Below are 17376 nucleotides of genomic sequence, written 5' to 3'. Positions count from 1 at the left end.
TTCGAGGTTCATGCCTCTTAATCCCTTCATCTATTTTACCACCTCCTCAAGTCATTAAGAATTTTAGGTAACAGGTGCTCTGTCTCTTGTTAAATAAATGTCATGTAGTCTTCAACCTCAGTGTCTATGTGGCTCTGTGTTCTTGTCCATAGTTAGTAAAACACGGTATCCCAAGTGCAACACTAAATCCAAAGGTCGGCTACTCTTCAGTGATGATTATAAGCCCAGCAACACAAAACAGGCGCTTGATTTGTCAAAATTCCTTTGTTTTTGTCTTAATGGTTTTCCCATTTTCTCTGCCAAATTAAACTTTAATGGCAAGTTTAAAAATGTCTTTAAAACATCATTTAACATCAAGTACCAGCCGGGTGTGGTTGTTATATTATGAAGTTGGTACTGGATTGTGAGTTGAAACATATGGGGAGGAAGATAGACTAGACCACATATCAGCCACATGGTGCCAAAATGATACACAAAAATACATCACAAAGTGGCAGATGAATAATTGCTTCTCATCTTAAGGCTCATCATAAAGACTTCTCATTAGACCCATGTGTGTTTTTTCGAGTGCCAAGAACATCCTGTAATTCCCAGACATGTTCAAGTGGCAAAGCGCTCAGGACTAAGACTGATTTTCACTTATCAATTGTGCAGATTGCCATCCATTAAGTTCATCTTTAATTTTATAAAGAAGGGAAAATTTTACTAGCCAAAAAATGAAAAATCCCACAAACGCGTGAATCCCCCCAAAGCTGTCAAACTAAATTTGATTTAGTTGTTTCTTCATTGTTCTGTTATTACTGTTTTTTTGCATCATTTTCCAAAATTCTGTAGCTGGCAGATAGGAGCTGGTTGTCAATGATTCAAAAAATGTATATATATAAAATCATTTTAAAATATTATATTAATGTTATAATTAACATTATATATTAATATAATATACTCTATACTATTATATAATATATAGTATATATTTATATATAAATATATAATATACATATATATAAGTGTATATATATAAAGTTTATGTATATACTTTATATATACATATAAATACATATACACACTATATATTATATAAATTATACAAGCCTAACAATAATATACATATACAAACCTAAAATTGAGAAAATTCTATCCATTGCATTGATTTTTAGAGAGTGATGCAAATAAAAGTTGAGACCTCACATGGTCTGGTTTAAGAAGAGTATCTCATTAAAAGGGCTCTCAAGGGGGAGTTCCCATTGTGGCTCTGTGGGTTAAGAACCCAACATAGTGTCTGTGAGGATGTGGGTTCCATCCTTGGCCTCACTTCAGTGGGTTAAGGATCCGGCATTGCCATGAGCTGTGGTGTAGGTTGCAGAGGCAGCTGGGATTCTGTGTGGCTGTGGCTGTGGTGTAGGCCAGCGGCTACAGCTCCAACTTGACCCCTGGCCCAGGAACTTCCATGTGCCGCGGGTGTGGCCCTAAAAAGCAAAAGGAAAAAAAGTGCTCTCAAGGAAAGCACCAAAAAGACATGCATTCTTTTCTCCATTTAGTTTCAAGTTATATTTTATCAAACATACAGAAAAATTCCAAGACTGGAACAAAACACTTCCATATACTCTTAAGCCAGAGACCCCATTCAAGTTTCAACAAACGTTCCTTCAGGCTCTTAGTGCAAGAGCGTCATGTGGCCCAGTCACTTACCCTGCCTCTGCTGGCTTCCTCAAGCATTCTTTCCGTTTACAGCCTTTGACTTTTTGAAGATTACAGGGCAGTCATTTTGCATTTTGTCTTTCAAGTTGGGAATGTGCCATGCTTTCTCCCAACACAACTCAGCTTATTAGGTTTGGGGCAGGAATATCGCAGGGATTGTGTGTTCTCATTGCATCCTATTTGGGGATGGGGAGGAAACACAATTTGTTCCCCTTAATGGTGATATTAGTTTTGATTATTTGATTAAAGTGGTGTCTGCCAATTTCCTCCACTATGAATTTATTCCTTTCTTCCCCCTCTGTAATAAATTATTATTTTATATGGTGGCACTTTTAAGGCTATATGCACATCTGATTTCTCTTTCCACTAACCGCCCCCCACCCCCGATTTTCACATCCATTTTGTCGGAATAAATGGAAGAACTTTCTATCTTCCCATCTATTAATATATTTATTGCTATCAGTGCAGATTCGTGGATTCCCGATTTGGTCAATGGATTTAATATGTCACTATTATTATTTGTTTCACACTCAAATTGGCCCATATTTGATTAGTAAGAGTTCTTTCAAAGGACGACGAGGTCCATTTAACATATCCCAGGGGGCATTACTTGAGTTGTTCTTCACGCTATGATGTTCCAGGCTTATCTTGTACTTTTCCTGCCACATTCCTAGAATCAACCAATTTTTCAAGGAACCCTCGTACCTTTCATTGGAGAGTTATATTTGGAAATGAAGATCTAGGCACTGGGTGTGCTCATTGCTACAGGGCGTATTGGCATTCCAGGCTATCTTAGTGGACAGAGCTAGGAATTTTATGTATACATACATACATGCATGCATGCACCTTCATATTTGTATTTATTTCTGAAGCTCTCTCTCTTTATATATTTATGTGTGTGTGTGTGTGTGTGTGTGTGCATGTATCCACTTCCAGTACACTACCACAGGATTTATTTGAGGATTTATTTCCTTCTTTCTGCATTGCTACTTCTTTTCATCAGGGAAAAAACCCGACTCCATTATCCTCAGGATACTGGCTTGTTTGCTCAGTCCCTTGTGTGTAGCCGTTCTAAAGACACCGCCAGGCTGCCATTCTCAGGAGGGTCACCATGACTCTCCTGCTCAGGTCTACCCTGTGAATCTGGTTAGAATTAGGCAGGCAAGCAGGCAGGAGTGCATTGTTTTCAAATTGAGGTATAATTAACATAACAAAATGTTCAGGTTTTCTTTTTTTTTTTTTTTTTTGGTCTTTTTAGGACCACACCTGCAGCATACGGATGTTCCCAGGCTAGAGGTTGAATTGGAGCTACAGCCAGCCAATGGCCCACACCACAGCCATAGCAATGCCAGATCCGAGCCGCATCTTCGACCTACACCACAGCTCACAGCAACACCGGATCCTTAACCCACTGAGCAAGGCCAGGGATTGAACCTGCGTCTTCATGGGTGTTAGATTCGTTTCCACTGAGCCATGACGGGAACTCCAAAAAGCACAGATCTTAAATATTTAGTGGAAGATTTTCCACAATTTCATGTACCCAAGTAACAACCACCTAAAATAAAATATATGATATTTCTACCCTAACCCTCTCCCCGAAGTTCCCTCATGTGGGGGAGCATATCCTTCAGAAAATATCATTCAACCCCCCTCCCTATGACTGGTCCTCTCAACATCTATTGCTCAGTTTGCAGCTGCTGCCAAAAACATTCTCTTCTCAGCGTCAAACTTCTCCATATTTCCTTTCCCTGATTTCTCTCCCTCTTCCTCCATCTACCCCAGATCTTTATTATAGAGAACAACTTGGTATCTTTGCCTTATTTTTCTGTCTTCTCCATCCATTGAGGGAATTCTCTACAGTAAAACGGAACTTGCAAGCCACCTAGCAAACAAAAATCCTTCTCCTTAGAAAAGGAAGGTGGAGTGTGTGTGTGTGTGTGTGTGTGTGTGTGTGTGTGTGCGCGCGTGTGTGCGGACGGTAATTTAATCACAAAGGGAAAAGCCTGCCCTGATTTTATGTCAGTGGCAGCACACTGTTCTCCTTATCACGGAACATAATGTTTGTTAGGAGCATCATTTAAGAATCACTGTCTGGTTGTTCTCTTGTGGTGGCAGCAGGTGTAGGATCTGGCATTGTCACTGCAGTGGCTCGGGTTGCTGCTGTGGCTGGGGAACTTCCACATGCCCAGGACACTGCTAGAAAAAAAAAGGGGGGGGGAGTTCCCCTGTGGCTCAGTGATAATAAACCTGACTAGTATCCACAAGGACTTGGGTTTGATCCCTGCCCTCACTCAGTGGGTTAAGGATCCAGCATTGCCTGTGAACTGCAGTATAGGTCATAGATGCAGCTTGGATTCCACGCAGCTGCAGCTCCGATTCTACCCCTAGTCTGGGACCTTCCATATGCTGGGGTATGCCCCTTCCCCCCCAAAAAAGAATCACTGTCTGACAAGAACATTTCTCAAACTGATGTCTCTCAAGGAACTTTCGACCTGTGGACATAAACCATCGTCCAAATGAGAACAAGCAAAGGCTTCCTATTCAGAGCTTGCTATAGCAAGGGAATCAGCCATCATCATTTATGTTTGGCAGAGATTCAGAATCAGTTAACGGAGTGGGAAAACTCTGCAGTGAGAAAAGAGGAAAGCTTCAAGTATGTCCTGATTGGAGGTTGTTGGGATGGGGAAGCAGGACGTGAACTAACTGGAAGCCAGGCATCCTATATGATTGATGAGGGGGAACATGTTTGGTTTTCTCCGGTGGGTCCTAAGTTTGGCCATTTCTGCAGAGACTGTGATTCCCCTACCTGACTGGTTTCTACAGCGATTGTGGGTCAGAGTTCTTATACATTGTCTGGCCATTGTCCCTCTGTGTATTCAGTGCCTTAGAGCAAATGACGTGTAGGAGAACCCTGTGGTCCTGTATGGTCCCCTCTGAGCCCTCCCAGGCAACATCAGCAGCACTGACCCATTCTCTCTCACTCAACTTCTGTTCTTAGTGTCTCAACGTGTAATTTCACATCAACTTTCCAATCCCTCAAGCACATCTAAAAATCGATCTAAACATGTCATTAAGGATGGATGAGCCGGACTTTGTATTAATTTGGTGTGAGAGAGGCTGCAAGGATAATTCTAAGGCTGTAACCACAGCTACCAGGAAGATGGTGTTACTCGCTCTAGGTAAAAAAAAGGAGCTGGAAAGAAATCGTTTTTGAGAGAAGATGATGGCTCAGTTTTTGAAGGCGTTATAATTTTAGATGCCTCTGTGACCATGTTCTTCAGAATCATACATCTGGAAACTGGGACATCATTTTAAAGATGGAGATGGAAACGCTGAGAGTCATGGGTGATCCTCCGTTCCTGTGCCAGGGCTGTGGGTGGAGCAGGTACTTGACTCTTGAGGTGTCCCATCCACTCTGTGCACCAAAGGATGGAGAATGAGAGGCCGGGACAAGAGACCTGGCAGCCCGGGATCACCAGGACTCCCTGAGGCAAAAGTGAGCTGCCGTGTACCAGAAACCTCAATGTCCTGAAGACAGAGGCCGTCTACCAGAGATTTCACAAGAGACCCACCAGGGTGGGAAGTAAATGATTAATTTATGTGGTTCTCAGAATTCCTTTCCAATCACGATACTTTATCTTCTATTTTCAGAGATAAAGGTCCACCCCCAAATGGTTAATATTTAAGCACTTTAATATTTACGTCTCTCTTTTTAGGAGAGGAAAGCCACTTTTGTCGTGCCCTTGAGAATTAGCCACAATGATTCCTCCGGTGCTCATCTTTTTCCTGAGTTTTCTCTGCCATGCTGCTATCGCAGGGCGAAGTAAGTACCCTTTGCTTTTGAAAAAAAAAAAAAAATTGAATTGCAAACCCCTGGCGTATGCCAGGGATCCATAATGATTACTTAAATTCTCTTTAGAGTGGATCCTGGAGAGACTGGATTGAAACGTATGCTTTAATACAGCCGTGCTTAAGATAAGTTAGCTAATTTAAACCTCGGTATGCTGACCTGTACAATGGGGCTAGCAATAGTGCCTTTCAAAGTTTTGGTGAGAAATATGACATCACTTACATGTGGAATCTAAAATATGACACAAATGAACTTATCTATGAAACAGAAACAGACTCACAGACGTGGAGAACAGATTTGTGGCTGTCAAGGGGGAGGGGTTTGGAGGAAGGGATGGAATAGGAATTGGGATTAGCAGAGGCAAACTATTACAAACAGAATGGATAAACAACCAGGTCCTCTTGTATAGCACAGGGAACTCTAGTCAATATCCTGAGATAAACCAAAATGGAAAAGAATATGAAAAAGAACATTATATATATGTATAACCGAGTCACTTTGTTGTACAGCAGCAATTAACACAACCTTGTAAATCAACTATACTTTGACAAAATATATTTTAAAGAAACCCCAAACTCCCAAGTTTTGGTGAGGAGATTAGATGAGATATTGCATATCTCAAGTATATAGCCCAGAACTTAGCATACAGCTTATTGGTAAGCATTCCATATTTTTCATTTTGGGTGCTAGCTGAACTTAAAAATGCAAACATAGATTTCTTTTTTTCTTTTCCTTTTTTTGTTTTTCATTTGATGGCCACACCTGGCATATGGAAGTTCCCCGGGCCAGGGACTGAATCCAAGCTGCAGTTGCAGCAACTGCAGCTCCTTTAACCCATGGAGCCGGGGATCAAATGAGCACCTCCGCAGCGACCCAAGCAGCTACAGTCAGATTCTTAACCCACGGTGCCAAGGCAGGAACTCTGCAAATAAAGATTTCTTAACTAACTGCTTTGTGCTCTATCGCAGCCTGTCCCAAGCCGGAAGAGTTACCGTTTGCTGTAGTTGTGCCGTTGAAATCATCCTATGCGCCAGGGGAGGAGATAGTGTATACCTGCCAGCCGGGGTACGTGTCCCGGGGAGGGATCCGGCGGTTTATCTGCCCGCTCACAGGACTTTGGCCCATCAACACTCTGAAATGTCTACGTAAGTCAGTCTCTTTCTCCCCCTCATTGGAATTCTGGACATTCGGGGACGAATGTCCTGCTCAGGGTATAGAGGCCACCAGAGCTGAGGCTCAAGGGCCGTGAAGACACTGGAGGGGCCGGCGGGGAGGTTTCCATTGGAGAAGAGACTAAGGGTCTTTCGTGTTGTTAGGAGGAGACAAGCGCAGCCTGGAACTAGGGGAGATTTTTAAAGAGAAACTTGGCAGGACAAAAGGAGAGGGAAACAACCGCAGACATAAGCAGAGAAGTGGAGATTATATTACAAATTGCATTTATAATAAACAACAGCAAGGTCCTACTCTAGCACACAGGGAACTACATTCATTATCCTGTGATAAACCATAATTGAAAAGAAGATGTCACAGAATGTATACATGTATAACGGAATCATTTTCTTGTACAGCAGAAATTAAATCAAATTAAAACATATTATATTTATAATAAAATATGAATACTTTAATCAAGTACAGTGATGTTCTACATATTAATACATCATATGTAATATAATAGCAATTATATATATGTATATATAGATTCATAGATATATGACTTTATGGTAGATGGTTGCTTTTTAAGGCCACACCTGAAGCACATGGAAGTTCCCAGACTAGGGGTCAAATCTGAGCTGCCGCTGCCAGCCTGCACCAGAACCATTGCAACACTGGATCTGAGCAGCATCTGAGACCTACACCACCACTCGTAGCAACATGGGATCCTTAACCCACTGAGCAAGGCCAGGGATCCAACCTGCATCTTTGTGGGCATTATATCCGGTTCTTAACCTGCTGAGCCACAGTGGGAACTCCTACATGGTTGTTTTTATTTATTTTTTGGCTGTCCCTGCAGTAAGTGGAAATTCTTGGGCCAAGGATCGAATCTGCACCACAGCAGTGACTCAAGCCACTGCAGTGACAATGCTGGGTCCTTCAGCCACTGCACCACAACAGAACTCCTTTTTTTTGTTTTGTTTTGTTTTCTTTTTAATTTTATTTATTTATTTCTTTGGCGATGATATGCAGCAATTTGGTATGAAATCTCAGTTCCCAGGCCAGAGACTGAACCTGGACGATAGCAGTGAAAGGGCCCTTCTAACCACTAGACCACCAGGGAGCTCCTCTGGCTGCTTTTATGTATTCCTCAGAACATGGATCCATGACGTCATGCTGGCATCATTTATTTACTTATCTACAGTCGACTCTTAAGCAATCCACCAGAGAGAATTTCTGGCAATTTTATGTAGATGTCAAGCAGTAAAAAAATCACTGTGTGGACCTATCTGAATTCTAGTTATTTTGGTTGAAAGGGTATTACCATTCGTGAAAGCTATACATGTTCGTACAAGTAATAGGCTTTTTGATGAAAAAAGACAAAACACAATTGTTAATGAAAACCAGTATAACATCATTAATGAACATTTTTCAGGAAATCAGCCATAACTTTGGAACACTAACAACTTCCTTTTTCAATGTCTATATTTTCATTATTGCAGTGAGTAGATACCATTTTGTATTTTTCTATTTTAACTAGCATATCAGAAACATTGTATTCATAATCCACACTTTATTGGCTGCATTATAATTCAGCTGGATTTACCATTTAATCACCATTATTTAGAATAATATCATGTAGTATACATTTAGACGGTTTGATTATTGTCATTAGAAGAAACAGTATAATGAACAATTTTGTGCATATGATGTGTGGCTTATTTTGAATTATTTCCTTAGAATACCCACCAGTAGAAGTTCCCATCGTGGCTCAGCAGATTCAGAAGCTGACCGAATGTCCATGAGGATGTAGGTTCCATCCCTGGCCCCGCTCATTGGGTTAAGGATCTGGGTTGCAGCAGCTGGCAGTGTAGGCTACAGATGCTGGTCAGATCTGGTGTTGCTGTGGCTGTGGCATAGGCCAGTAGCTGCAGCTCTGATTCAACCCCTAACCCCAGAACTTCCATACGCCACAGTTATAACCATTAAAAAAAAAAAAAAAAAAGAAGTTACTGGTAGAGTTACTGGATCAAAAAGGATAGAGATGAGTCTATAAATTTTGATTTTAATAGGCAACTCTATAATTGAAATTGACCTTCTTATCTTTAAATCACAGCCAGAGTATGTCCTTTTGCTGGAATCTTAGAAAACGGAGCTGTACGCTATACAACTTTTGAGTATCCCAACACGATCAGTTTCACTTGCAACCGGGGGTAAGGACTTCTCGCTAATCAATGAAGCACATCTCTGTGCCCTTGGGCTGAACCTCAGACTGGTCCATGTTTTATTACTAACCTTTAGGCTGGACTTGCCGAATACATATCCACAGTGCCGTTGAGGGCAGGGTAAGGGGTAGAGAGTATAACAACCAGTGACATACGAAGTCAGTGCTCTATCTAATTTTTCTGATTTTCTAATTTTTCTCATTTGCTCCTGATAGTTACCTATTTGAAGAGTACATTGAAGTTGGAACTGGCTGATAATTCTTTATCATCTCTGGGCCAAATCCTGGCGTGAGGGTTAAAATATTTTTGTAATTGGACTTGGGCTTTCGTTCAGAGGCTAATATGCTTCACTGTCCTGCTAGTCTCTAGAAGATACTTCTATGGAGAAGGTTGGAAGGGTGCTGACGTGGAAGAGTTCGCTTATTGCCACCTTATGCTGGGTCTTAGAACTCATCTGCCTTCTGAGCACATACCCCATCAGCCACCCTAATAGCACATGTGCTGTAGACCTGGCCAGAATGTTACTGGGCATCCTCGTTTGTGATTAGAGATTTAAGATACTGTGTGTGAAAGAGAAAGGCAATCCTTTCATCTGAAACACCAGTTTACTGGTAGGTTTCATGATGAATGACCCTGAACAAATTGACCTCAAGGACAACATGACCTTGGCAATGGAAGTGGACTGCACTGTTTTTACACATTTGGGTCAACAGGCTCTCAGATAATGAATAACAGAGATTACCTAGTTTGATTTATTCTTGTGACTCTGAAAAAGAGATGGCTTTTTGCTTCGCAGTCAACCTAACCAGCTGGTTGGAGATGAGGGATTTGAGGAGTTGGGGGTTTAGCTTCTACCCCCACCCCCCAGCTATGAAATGCTCTCAGTCTCCAGCAATTTCCCTGCAGCATTAGGCCAGGGACTTGATGCCCCTTGGAAGGATGGTAAATTTCCCAGGAAAACAGAATCATAAGATGGAAAAGAAGCCAATAGTATTAATCTGAAGAAGTGCTCAATGGAAAAGACATTTGAGATGCCATGGATGGATTATTTTATAATTTCCTGGATTAAACTTTCCCTTTGCAGTTTTTCTCTGAAAGGAGCTAATTCGGCTAAATGTACCGAGGAAGGAAAATGGAGTCCAGACCTTCCTGTCTGTACCCGTGAGTCTGTGGGTCCCAGTTAGAGGGAAGGTGATCAGCTGGTATGCTTGGAACTTTCCTGGTTTTACCACTAGAAGTTCTACACCCTGGAACTCACAGTTCTCAGCTCAATTAGATGGTTGGTCACCTTTTGGGGGACTGCTCATCCGGATATCTTACTCTGGAGAATGAGACAGCCACTTTGGAATGACAAACCCTAACTTTCACCCTAACGCTGAGCCTGACATCAAAACTTCAGATGAGTTAGGGCAGGATGACAAACCCCTACTGAGTCTCTGTGTGAAGCTTCTTGTATAAGCACCATACATACAGAGCACAAAACAGGAGGTCTTCACTAGGGACAAACAAACCTGAACTAGCATCAAAATGTCACTCTGATGTCCCAAATGACTGTACCAAGTTGCTGACATCAGCAGTGATGGCAGGATGGTCCCTCAGCAAAGTCCTTCACCGATTCTGACTTCCAGAAACATCTTCCAAAGTAGCATTCGATCAGAGATACATAGTAATCAAAGCATTGTGTTATTGTAACAGGAAAATCAGTGGTGGCAAGACTTAAATATCCATCTTTTTTTCTTTAGGGCCACACTTGCAGCATATGGAGGTTCCCAGGCTAGTGGGTGAATTGGAGTTGCAGCTCACAGTAACACCAGATCCTTAACCCCGTATCCTCATGGATACTAGTCAGGCTCATAACCTGCTGAGCCACAGGGGGAACTCCCTCTGTCTTTTTTTTTTTTTTTAATGGTCGCTTCTGTGGCATATACATGTTCCCAGGTCAGGGATTGAATCCAAGCTGCATCTATGACCTATGCTACAGGTGTGGCAACCCTGGATCCTTTAACCCACTGCACTGGGCCAGGGATAGAACCTATGCCTCCGCAATGACCCAAGCTGCTATAGTAGGATACTTTACCCACTGTGCCACAGCAGGAACCTCAAATTTCCTTCATTTTTTAGTTTTTTAAACTAGTTCAGATATCTAACTTTCAGATTATATTTTCTTATTTGGCTTCTTCATTTTATTGTTTTTACCCTGGCATTTGATCAACTTCTGCATATTCTCAAGTTAATCTTTGGATTTTTTTTTTCCCTTTCTGTAAAGAGTATTTTTTAAAGATTGAATTATTTTCATTAAATGATAGTTCTTTCTGTTTTCAGCTATAACCTGCCCTCCACCACCCACACCCAAGTTTGCAAAACTTAGTGTTTATAAGCCATTGGCTGGGAACAACTCTCTCTATGGAGGCAAGGCAGTCTTTGAATGCTTGCCACAGCACGCAATGTTTGGAAATGGTACAATTACTTGCACAGAACATGGAAATTGGACTGAATTACCAGAATGTAAGGGTAAGTACAATGATAAGACAAAACAATCATGCTGGTGTAGAATCTCATTTTTGAAAAGGATTGAAAATGCCACTGTCATGGAGTGGTTCACATGACCTTGTTCCATAAATGTTAATTGGCATCTACCAGGTGCCAGACTGTGCACTGGGGAGACCAGGTCCAGGTGACCTCGGGAGAATGGAAAATGGTGCAGTGAACTCTTTGGAGCTGCCTGGAAAAGCTTTCCAGAGGAAGGTCTTAGAGGGGGAAAGGAGAGTGAGGGAAAGGCATAGCACACAAGGGCACAGATGAGGAAGGTCAAGGGGGCATCAGAGAACAGGGCATGTGCATGGATTGCTGAATATTATGGGGAAGCAGCCTGGATTAAACTGGGGAGTCCTAAGAGATTCATGTCAAAAACTAGGTTGCAGTCAGATTGATGTAAACTTTTATAGTCGGTACCTAAATTTAAGAATGGCAAGAGGAGTTCCCATTGTGGCGCAGTGGAAACAAATCCAACTAGGAACCATGAGGTTGTGGGTTCGATCCCTGGCCTCACTTAGTGGGTTAAGGATCCGGTGTGGCTGTGAGCTGTGGTGTAGGTTGCATTCATGGCTCGGATCCCATGTTGCTGTGGTATAGGCTGGCAGCTACAGCTCTGATTAAACCCCTAGCCTGGGAGCCTCCATATGCTGTGGGTGCGGCCCTAAAAGGGCAAAAGACAATATATATATATATATATATATATACATATATATATATGAAAATTCTTTATATATATATAAAATTCAATATATATATATATATATATATATATATGAAAATTCTTTCTCTTTTAATTTGACTCATGATTACCATCCTTGAATTTGGCAACTCCATGACCAGTAGACACATTATAGGATTGATACTGGGGACCATTAACCTATCCTGTATTGGATGGATATTCTTCAGGTATCCATTGAATGATTTAAACCTAAGTGCTTGTTAGTATTGGGAAACTACCAATAATACTAATACCTAGCACCTTAATCAGATTCAAATTAAATCATTTTGTTACGTACATATTCTATCACATCAGAAGGTGCCCAGTGTCCATCCATCACTGGTCATGCTGAATTTGAGCTCTTGGTCAGATGGGGTATGTGAAAACTTCTTCTTGGTAAAGGCATCTCTTTCTCTGGAATTAGCAAATAACCTGTGGGTGATACTTTGAGACTGGATGGACATCCACTCTCCAGCAGTCATTTTAGCATCCACAGATGATCCTTGGACTCAATCAACTGAGACATTTGTGGTTGCCATACGGCTTTCTAATTTTATCTTTCCCTCTCTGTTCATTAGCTAGAATTCTTCTATAGTGAAGAACTTTTCTTCCATGGGTTATTTCTTTTTAGTCTTGTTATAGACTCATAGATTCTTTTCTGCACAATTTGTGGAAGAGCTAAAATTGATACAAACTGTCCAATTCTAGATTTTATACTCTGGAACTCTGTCATTAGTCTGCTTCCCAATCCTCTGTGTTCCTGCCTCCAGCTTAGCTACCTTGTACAGGGGTGAGTAGAGATACAGGCTTGGGGCTCTATTACCAAGGATCTTAAGAAGGCCAGGAAGCAGCACCATTTTTTCCTTCCTATTTCATGCTGGCTTCTTGTAGAGTTTGAAGACAAGCATAAGAATTAGATTTAACATTTAAAATCCATATAATGGTGTTCTAGTGTGCAGGGAAGAGTCTTTGCATTTTAATTTCATGGTCTGTTGATTGCAAGAGACAGTTTTTTTTTTTTTTTTTGCTTCTTTCAAACCCACCATTTTACACCATGTGGGGATGAAATTTGCAGTAAGCAATACCTCGTGATTATGTGAGAGCCCAAAGAACTTGGTAACTCATTCATTTACTTTCAAAGCATTGTTGTTTCTATTTTTAATATCTAGGGTTTCATGAAAATAAGATAAAGGGGACAGAATTAAGCACCCAGGTACCCAGAAATTGCATTCTAGTCACAGGAAGACCCAGTGATTCAATGGTGTGAGAGAGACAAGAAGGTAACTAGTCTATAGCCACTGGACCAGACACTATTTATACTAACATGTGCTATTGCTTAAATTTTTAGAAGTAAAATGCCCATTCCCATCAAGACCAGAAAACGGATTTGTGAACTATCCTGCAAAGCAAGTTCTTTATTACCAGGATAAAGCCACATATGGTTGCCATGACACTTACACCTTGGATGGACCAGAAGAAGTTGAATGTAACAAATTTGGAAACTGGTCTGCACAGCCCAGCTGTAAAGGTATGCAATATGGGTAAGGTCTTAAACCATCTCGGAAATGTGTCTAATGAATCACTTTTACTTGCCATTTTCTTGTTCCCATCATTTTCCACTTTGTTTTCAGACTTGCTTCACAGCTATTGGTATATGAAAGACTGAGATTTATATGTGCATGAAGAAGCCTCATGCTTACCTAGCAAGCTTGTTTGAGATTCAACCGCATGAAAGAAACATATCTATTGTAAAAATTGATAACATGGTGGAAGATCGTGTAGGCTTTCTACAATTGCTTTTATTTTATTTTTTGTCTTTTTAGGGCTGCACCCACAGCAAATGGAAGTTCCCAGGCTAGGAGTGGAATCGGAGCTGCAGCTGCCCGCCTATGCCACAGCCACAGCAACTCGGGATCTGAGCTACATCTGCAACCTACACCACAGCTCACAGCAACGCTGGATCCTTAACCCACTTAGCGAGGCCAGGGATCAAACCTGGGTCCCCACGGTTATTAGATTTGTTTCTGCTGTACCACAACAGGAACTCCCTACAATTGTTTTTAAGTCTTTGCCCATGAGCATCCTTTTTTGCTCTGTTTTAGTCAAGACTTTACTCATTATGGCAAAACCCAAGCACACACTCAAGCTAGTTTCAGGAAATGGGAGTTAATTACAAGTGGGCACCAGGAAATAATATGGACATTGAAGATGAGGAAATGAAACTCAACTGGTCCTCCTGAGGACTGAAACTAAAAGTCAGGAACTATTGCTACTCTTTCCACATCTCATTGGCCTCGTGGTCTCTCTCATGTCTCTGTTTCTCTGCTCACTCACCTTGAACCTGATTCTTTATTCCTGATTCTTCTGAGCTTGAGTCTACACCAGGACCACTCAACTAAAGGATTCATCACTCACTGGCATTTTTTCCTCTGGGATGCTGATTCCTTTTAACGTAGGTATCTATCCCTGAGCTGGTCGGTGTCAAGCACTGCATTTCTGCTTAGGTTGGGGTGGGCTGGACCGTTTAAATAGAAAAGGACATTAGGCAAAACAGGCAAAACGATGTATGCCTAGATGCAGAACCTGAGACAGGGGTTCAAGGAAAGGTAATTTATTAAGTGAGTGTCTCAGGAAAAAGAGAGTGAGGCTGGTAGGATGGAGTTGGGCACTGGCTCTCAACACCTCACTACGCATCACAACCACCCGGAGGGCTGGTTTAAACAGAGTCTCTGATTTACTCGATCTGGAACAGGACCTGGAAACTAGCATTTATACCACATTCCCAGGTGATGCTGATGCTGCTGATAATGTTTGAACAAGTATGTGGTCTCAGTTGGAGTCTATTTTATCCTTAGTTTAATCCCCTGGGAGTCCTGGGACCGTGAACAGAGTTGATCCCATTGGGAGGCAAGAGGACTTGCTTGTTTTTTATCCCCTTGCAGGTCTGTCCTAGTCCATGGGCTATTCCCTTCCCTGACCCTGGGGTTCTGCATTCTCTCCTAGAAGAGGTAGCTCCCTTATGCTGAAGACACTTTTTCGGAGAGAGGAGCATTTGTGAGCTGTTATCAGCTAACGCTCACCGTGGCTGGTGGGTAGGTGCACTAACTCAATCAATGGGATCCGAGTTGGGCAGAGGAGGCTTAGATGAAATGGCAGCATCTGACAGTTCTTTTCACTGAAGTCGAGAATCTGATGCTTCTGCTCTGACCTTCTTCTGTGGCTTCTGTCGGGGAAGAAAAGGTCATCTTGGAAGCCATGATTAATGGCGCTATTGATAAAGATGTGAGATTTGCGACACTACTAATGCTATTCACTCCTCACCGTGTGTATTCTCAGAATCTTCTCGTCTTGAGCAATTTGTCTTAGGACTGCTCATCTACTGGTTCAAATGCTATGTTCTCTTTCCAAAAGAGTAAATGAACTCCCAAGTCTTGCCTACAAATATTATCTCTTTCAGCATCTTGTAAATTATCTGTGAAAAGAGCTACTGTGATATATGAAGGAGAGAGAGTCAATATCCAAGATAAATTTAAGAATGGAATGCTGCATGGCCAAAAAATTTCTTTCTTCTGCAAGAATAAGGAAAAGAAGTGCAGCTATACGGAGGATGCCCAGTGCATAGACGGCACCATTGAAATCCCCAAATGCTTCAAGGGTGAGTTGAATACGGGAACTTTTCGCCAGCACTTCCGCTTGCCCCTCCCATCATCAGTACTTTTATCACACAGTGACTAAAAGAAGCTATGCCAATTTGACCGGTGGATTTTTTAAAAAGAGAGTAGGGAGGGAGGCAATAGCAGCCCAAATCAGGTATCCAGATTCAGTTTCTCTATGAACATAAACATCTTCCTTTCCAATTCTTTTCCTTAAAACTCAGGGTTGGGTTTTATTTGAGGAACCGATGTGACTTATGCCATCTTGTATAATTGAAGATTAGTTTGAATAATAATGATCATACTGAATGGAATGGCGAATAGTAATGTTTATCACCTCTTGGTCCCAAATGGTAAAGAACTCATCCCAAATCATAAAGTAACTCGCATCAATGGTCCCTGGTTTATAGATCTCCTAACAGTTCATTCCTTCCTTTAGCAAGTCCTAGAGTTTGAAATATACCCATGAGAGCAAAGTATTCATTAGAATGAAGTATTTCAAGGAGGATGATATTGTGTTCGTGCAAGATAAAGAAGTGTCTAATGGGCAGCGTTTACGCTTTTTAAGATTTCAGGTTTACGATTTAAATACCTTTGTTGCTCAGAGGGAAGAACCAGCCAGAGGCTGAAGCTATTGCTCCCTCTGGGATTAGAAATGCTTCAAGAGGTTTGACAGCCCTGTGGCAGCCAGCAGGCTGCCAGAGGAAAGACTTGGGAGCAGATTAGAGAAGAGAGGGGTCTGAGAAATGGCCAGCTAGAGAGAGAGAAGGAAGTGATTACCAGCACATAACACCCACCTTGTAGGTTTCATGATTAGACACATCATACACGCCATGGAGTGCTCAGTGATAATAATGACAGCTATTGTCATTATAGTCACAAATAGCTAGAAAGTCACTGGATAAATTGCTATTGTTCAAAATATAGCAGAGCCCCAGTGAGATGTTAAATACTAAAGTTGATAAAGCACGATAATCCTAAAACAGATCAGCAGAAAAAAATATTAGCAGAAGATAATTACAAAATAAAAACCCAAACAGAGCTGTGTTAATCTATTTCTTCGGGCCGTTCTCTTTTACAGTCTTCAGACAGATGCAGCCCAGTTAGGGCCTCGGAAACTAAATAAGGGTTGATGCAGTTTTTTTTTTCTCTTTTAATCTTGACTGTCAGAATTATATAGAACCTTTTATTTTCTCTCTTGGAAACAAGTGCTTTATCATTTCCCTGAGGTTTTCTCAAATCAAACCTCACACTGAATGGTTTCATTCATATTATTAGATTTATTCTACACATTTATAAAATGTATTTGATTTGGCTTAGCTATTTAACAAATTTAAGAAGTGATTGTTTCACTTAGAATGTTTATTTTATTTTTTCTCCCCAAACAGAGCACAGTGCTTTGGCTTTCTGGAAAACGGATGCATCAGATGTAAAGCCATGCTAAGCTGGCGTTAAGATTCAAAATTAAATATCACACTTGTATGTATTTGTCCAAGGAACCTAATGGAAGTGAAAAAATAAATCGACTGAATTTATTGCATCTGC

The 17376-nt window shown here is 41.3% G+C and overlaps 1 protein-coding gene across 2 annotated transcripts; it reads left to right on the top strand.

Moving 5' to 3' along the window:
* On the top strand, positions 5399-17376 carry APOH (apolipoprotein H). 2 transcript variants are annotated; one of them, XM_003131266.4, is made up of 8 exons: positions 5399-5521; positions 6517-6693; positions 8817-8913; positions 10010-10086; positions 11248-11436; positions 13527-13706; positions 15636-15833; positions 17220-17376. In XM_003131266.4, exons 1-8 carry the CDS (start codon positions 5458-5460, stop codon positions 17273-17275), a joined length of 1038 nt encoding a protein of 345 aa, XP_003131314.1. In that variant the 5' UTR covers positions 5399-5457; the 3' UTR covers positions 17276-17376. The 2 variants fall into 2 exon arrangements, with proteins under 2 accessions (XP_003131314.1, XP_005668719.1); XM_005668662.3 differs by lacking the exons at positions 8817-8913; positions 10010-10086.

The sequence above is a fragment of the Sus scrofa genome, chromosome 12 (genome assembly GCF_000003025.6).
Source record: "Sus scrofa isolate TJ Tabasco breed Duroc chromosome 12, Sscrofa11.1, whole genome shotgun sequence".
NCBI classification, from domain to species: Eukaryota; Metazoa; Chordata; class Mammalia; order Artiodactyla; family Suidae; genus Sus; species Sus scrofa.
Note: the sequence above shows the minus strand (reverse complement) of the source record. Positions and strands in the feature narration are given on the sequence as shown.

Excerpts from the sequence above, each read along its gene's own strand:
- APOH (XM_003131266.4), top strand. The coding sequence starts at position 5,458 with ATGATTCCTCCGGTGCTCATCTTTTTCCTGAGTTTTCTCTGCCATGCT. Across the intron at positions 6,694-8,816 it reads CAACACTCTGAAATGTCTAC|CCAGAGTATGTCCTTTTGCT; the intron begins GTAAGTCAGTCT and ends TTTAAATCACAG. Across the intron at positions 11,437-13,526 it reads TGAATTACCAGAATGTAAGG|AAGTAAAATGCCCATTCCCA; the intron begins GTAAGTACAATG and ends TTAAATTTTTAG.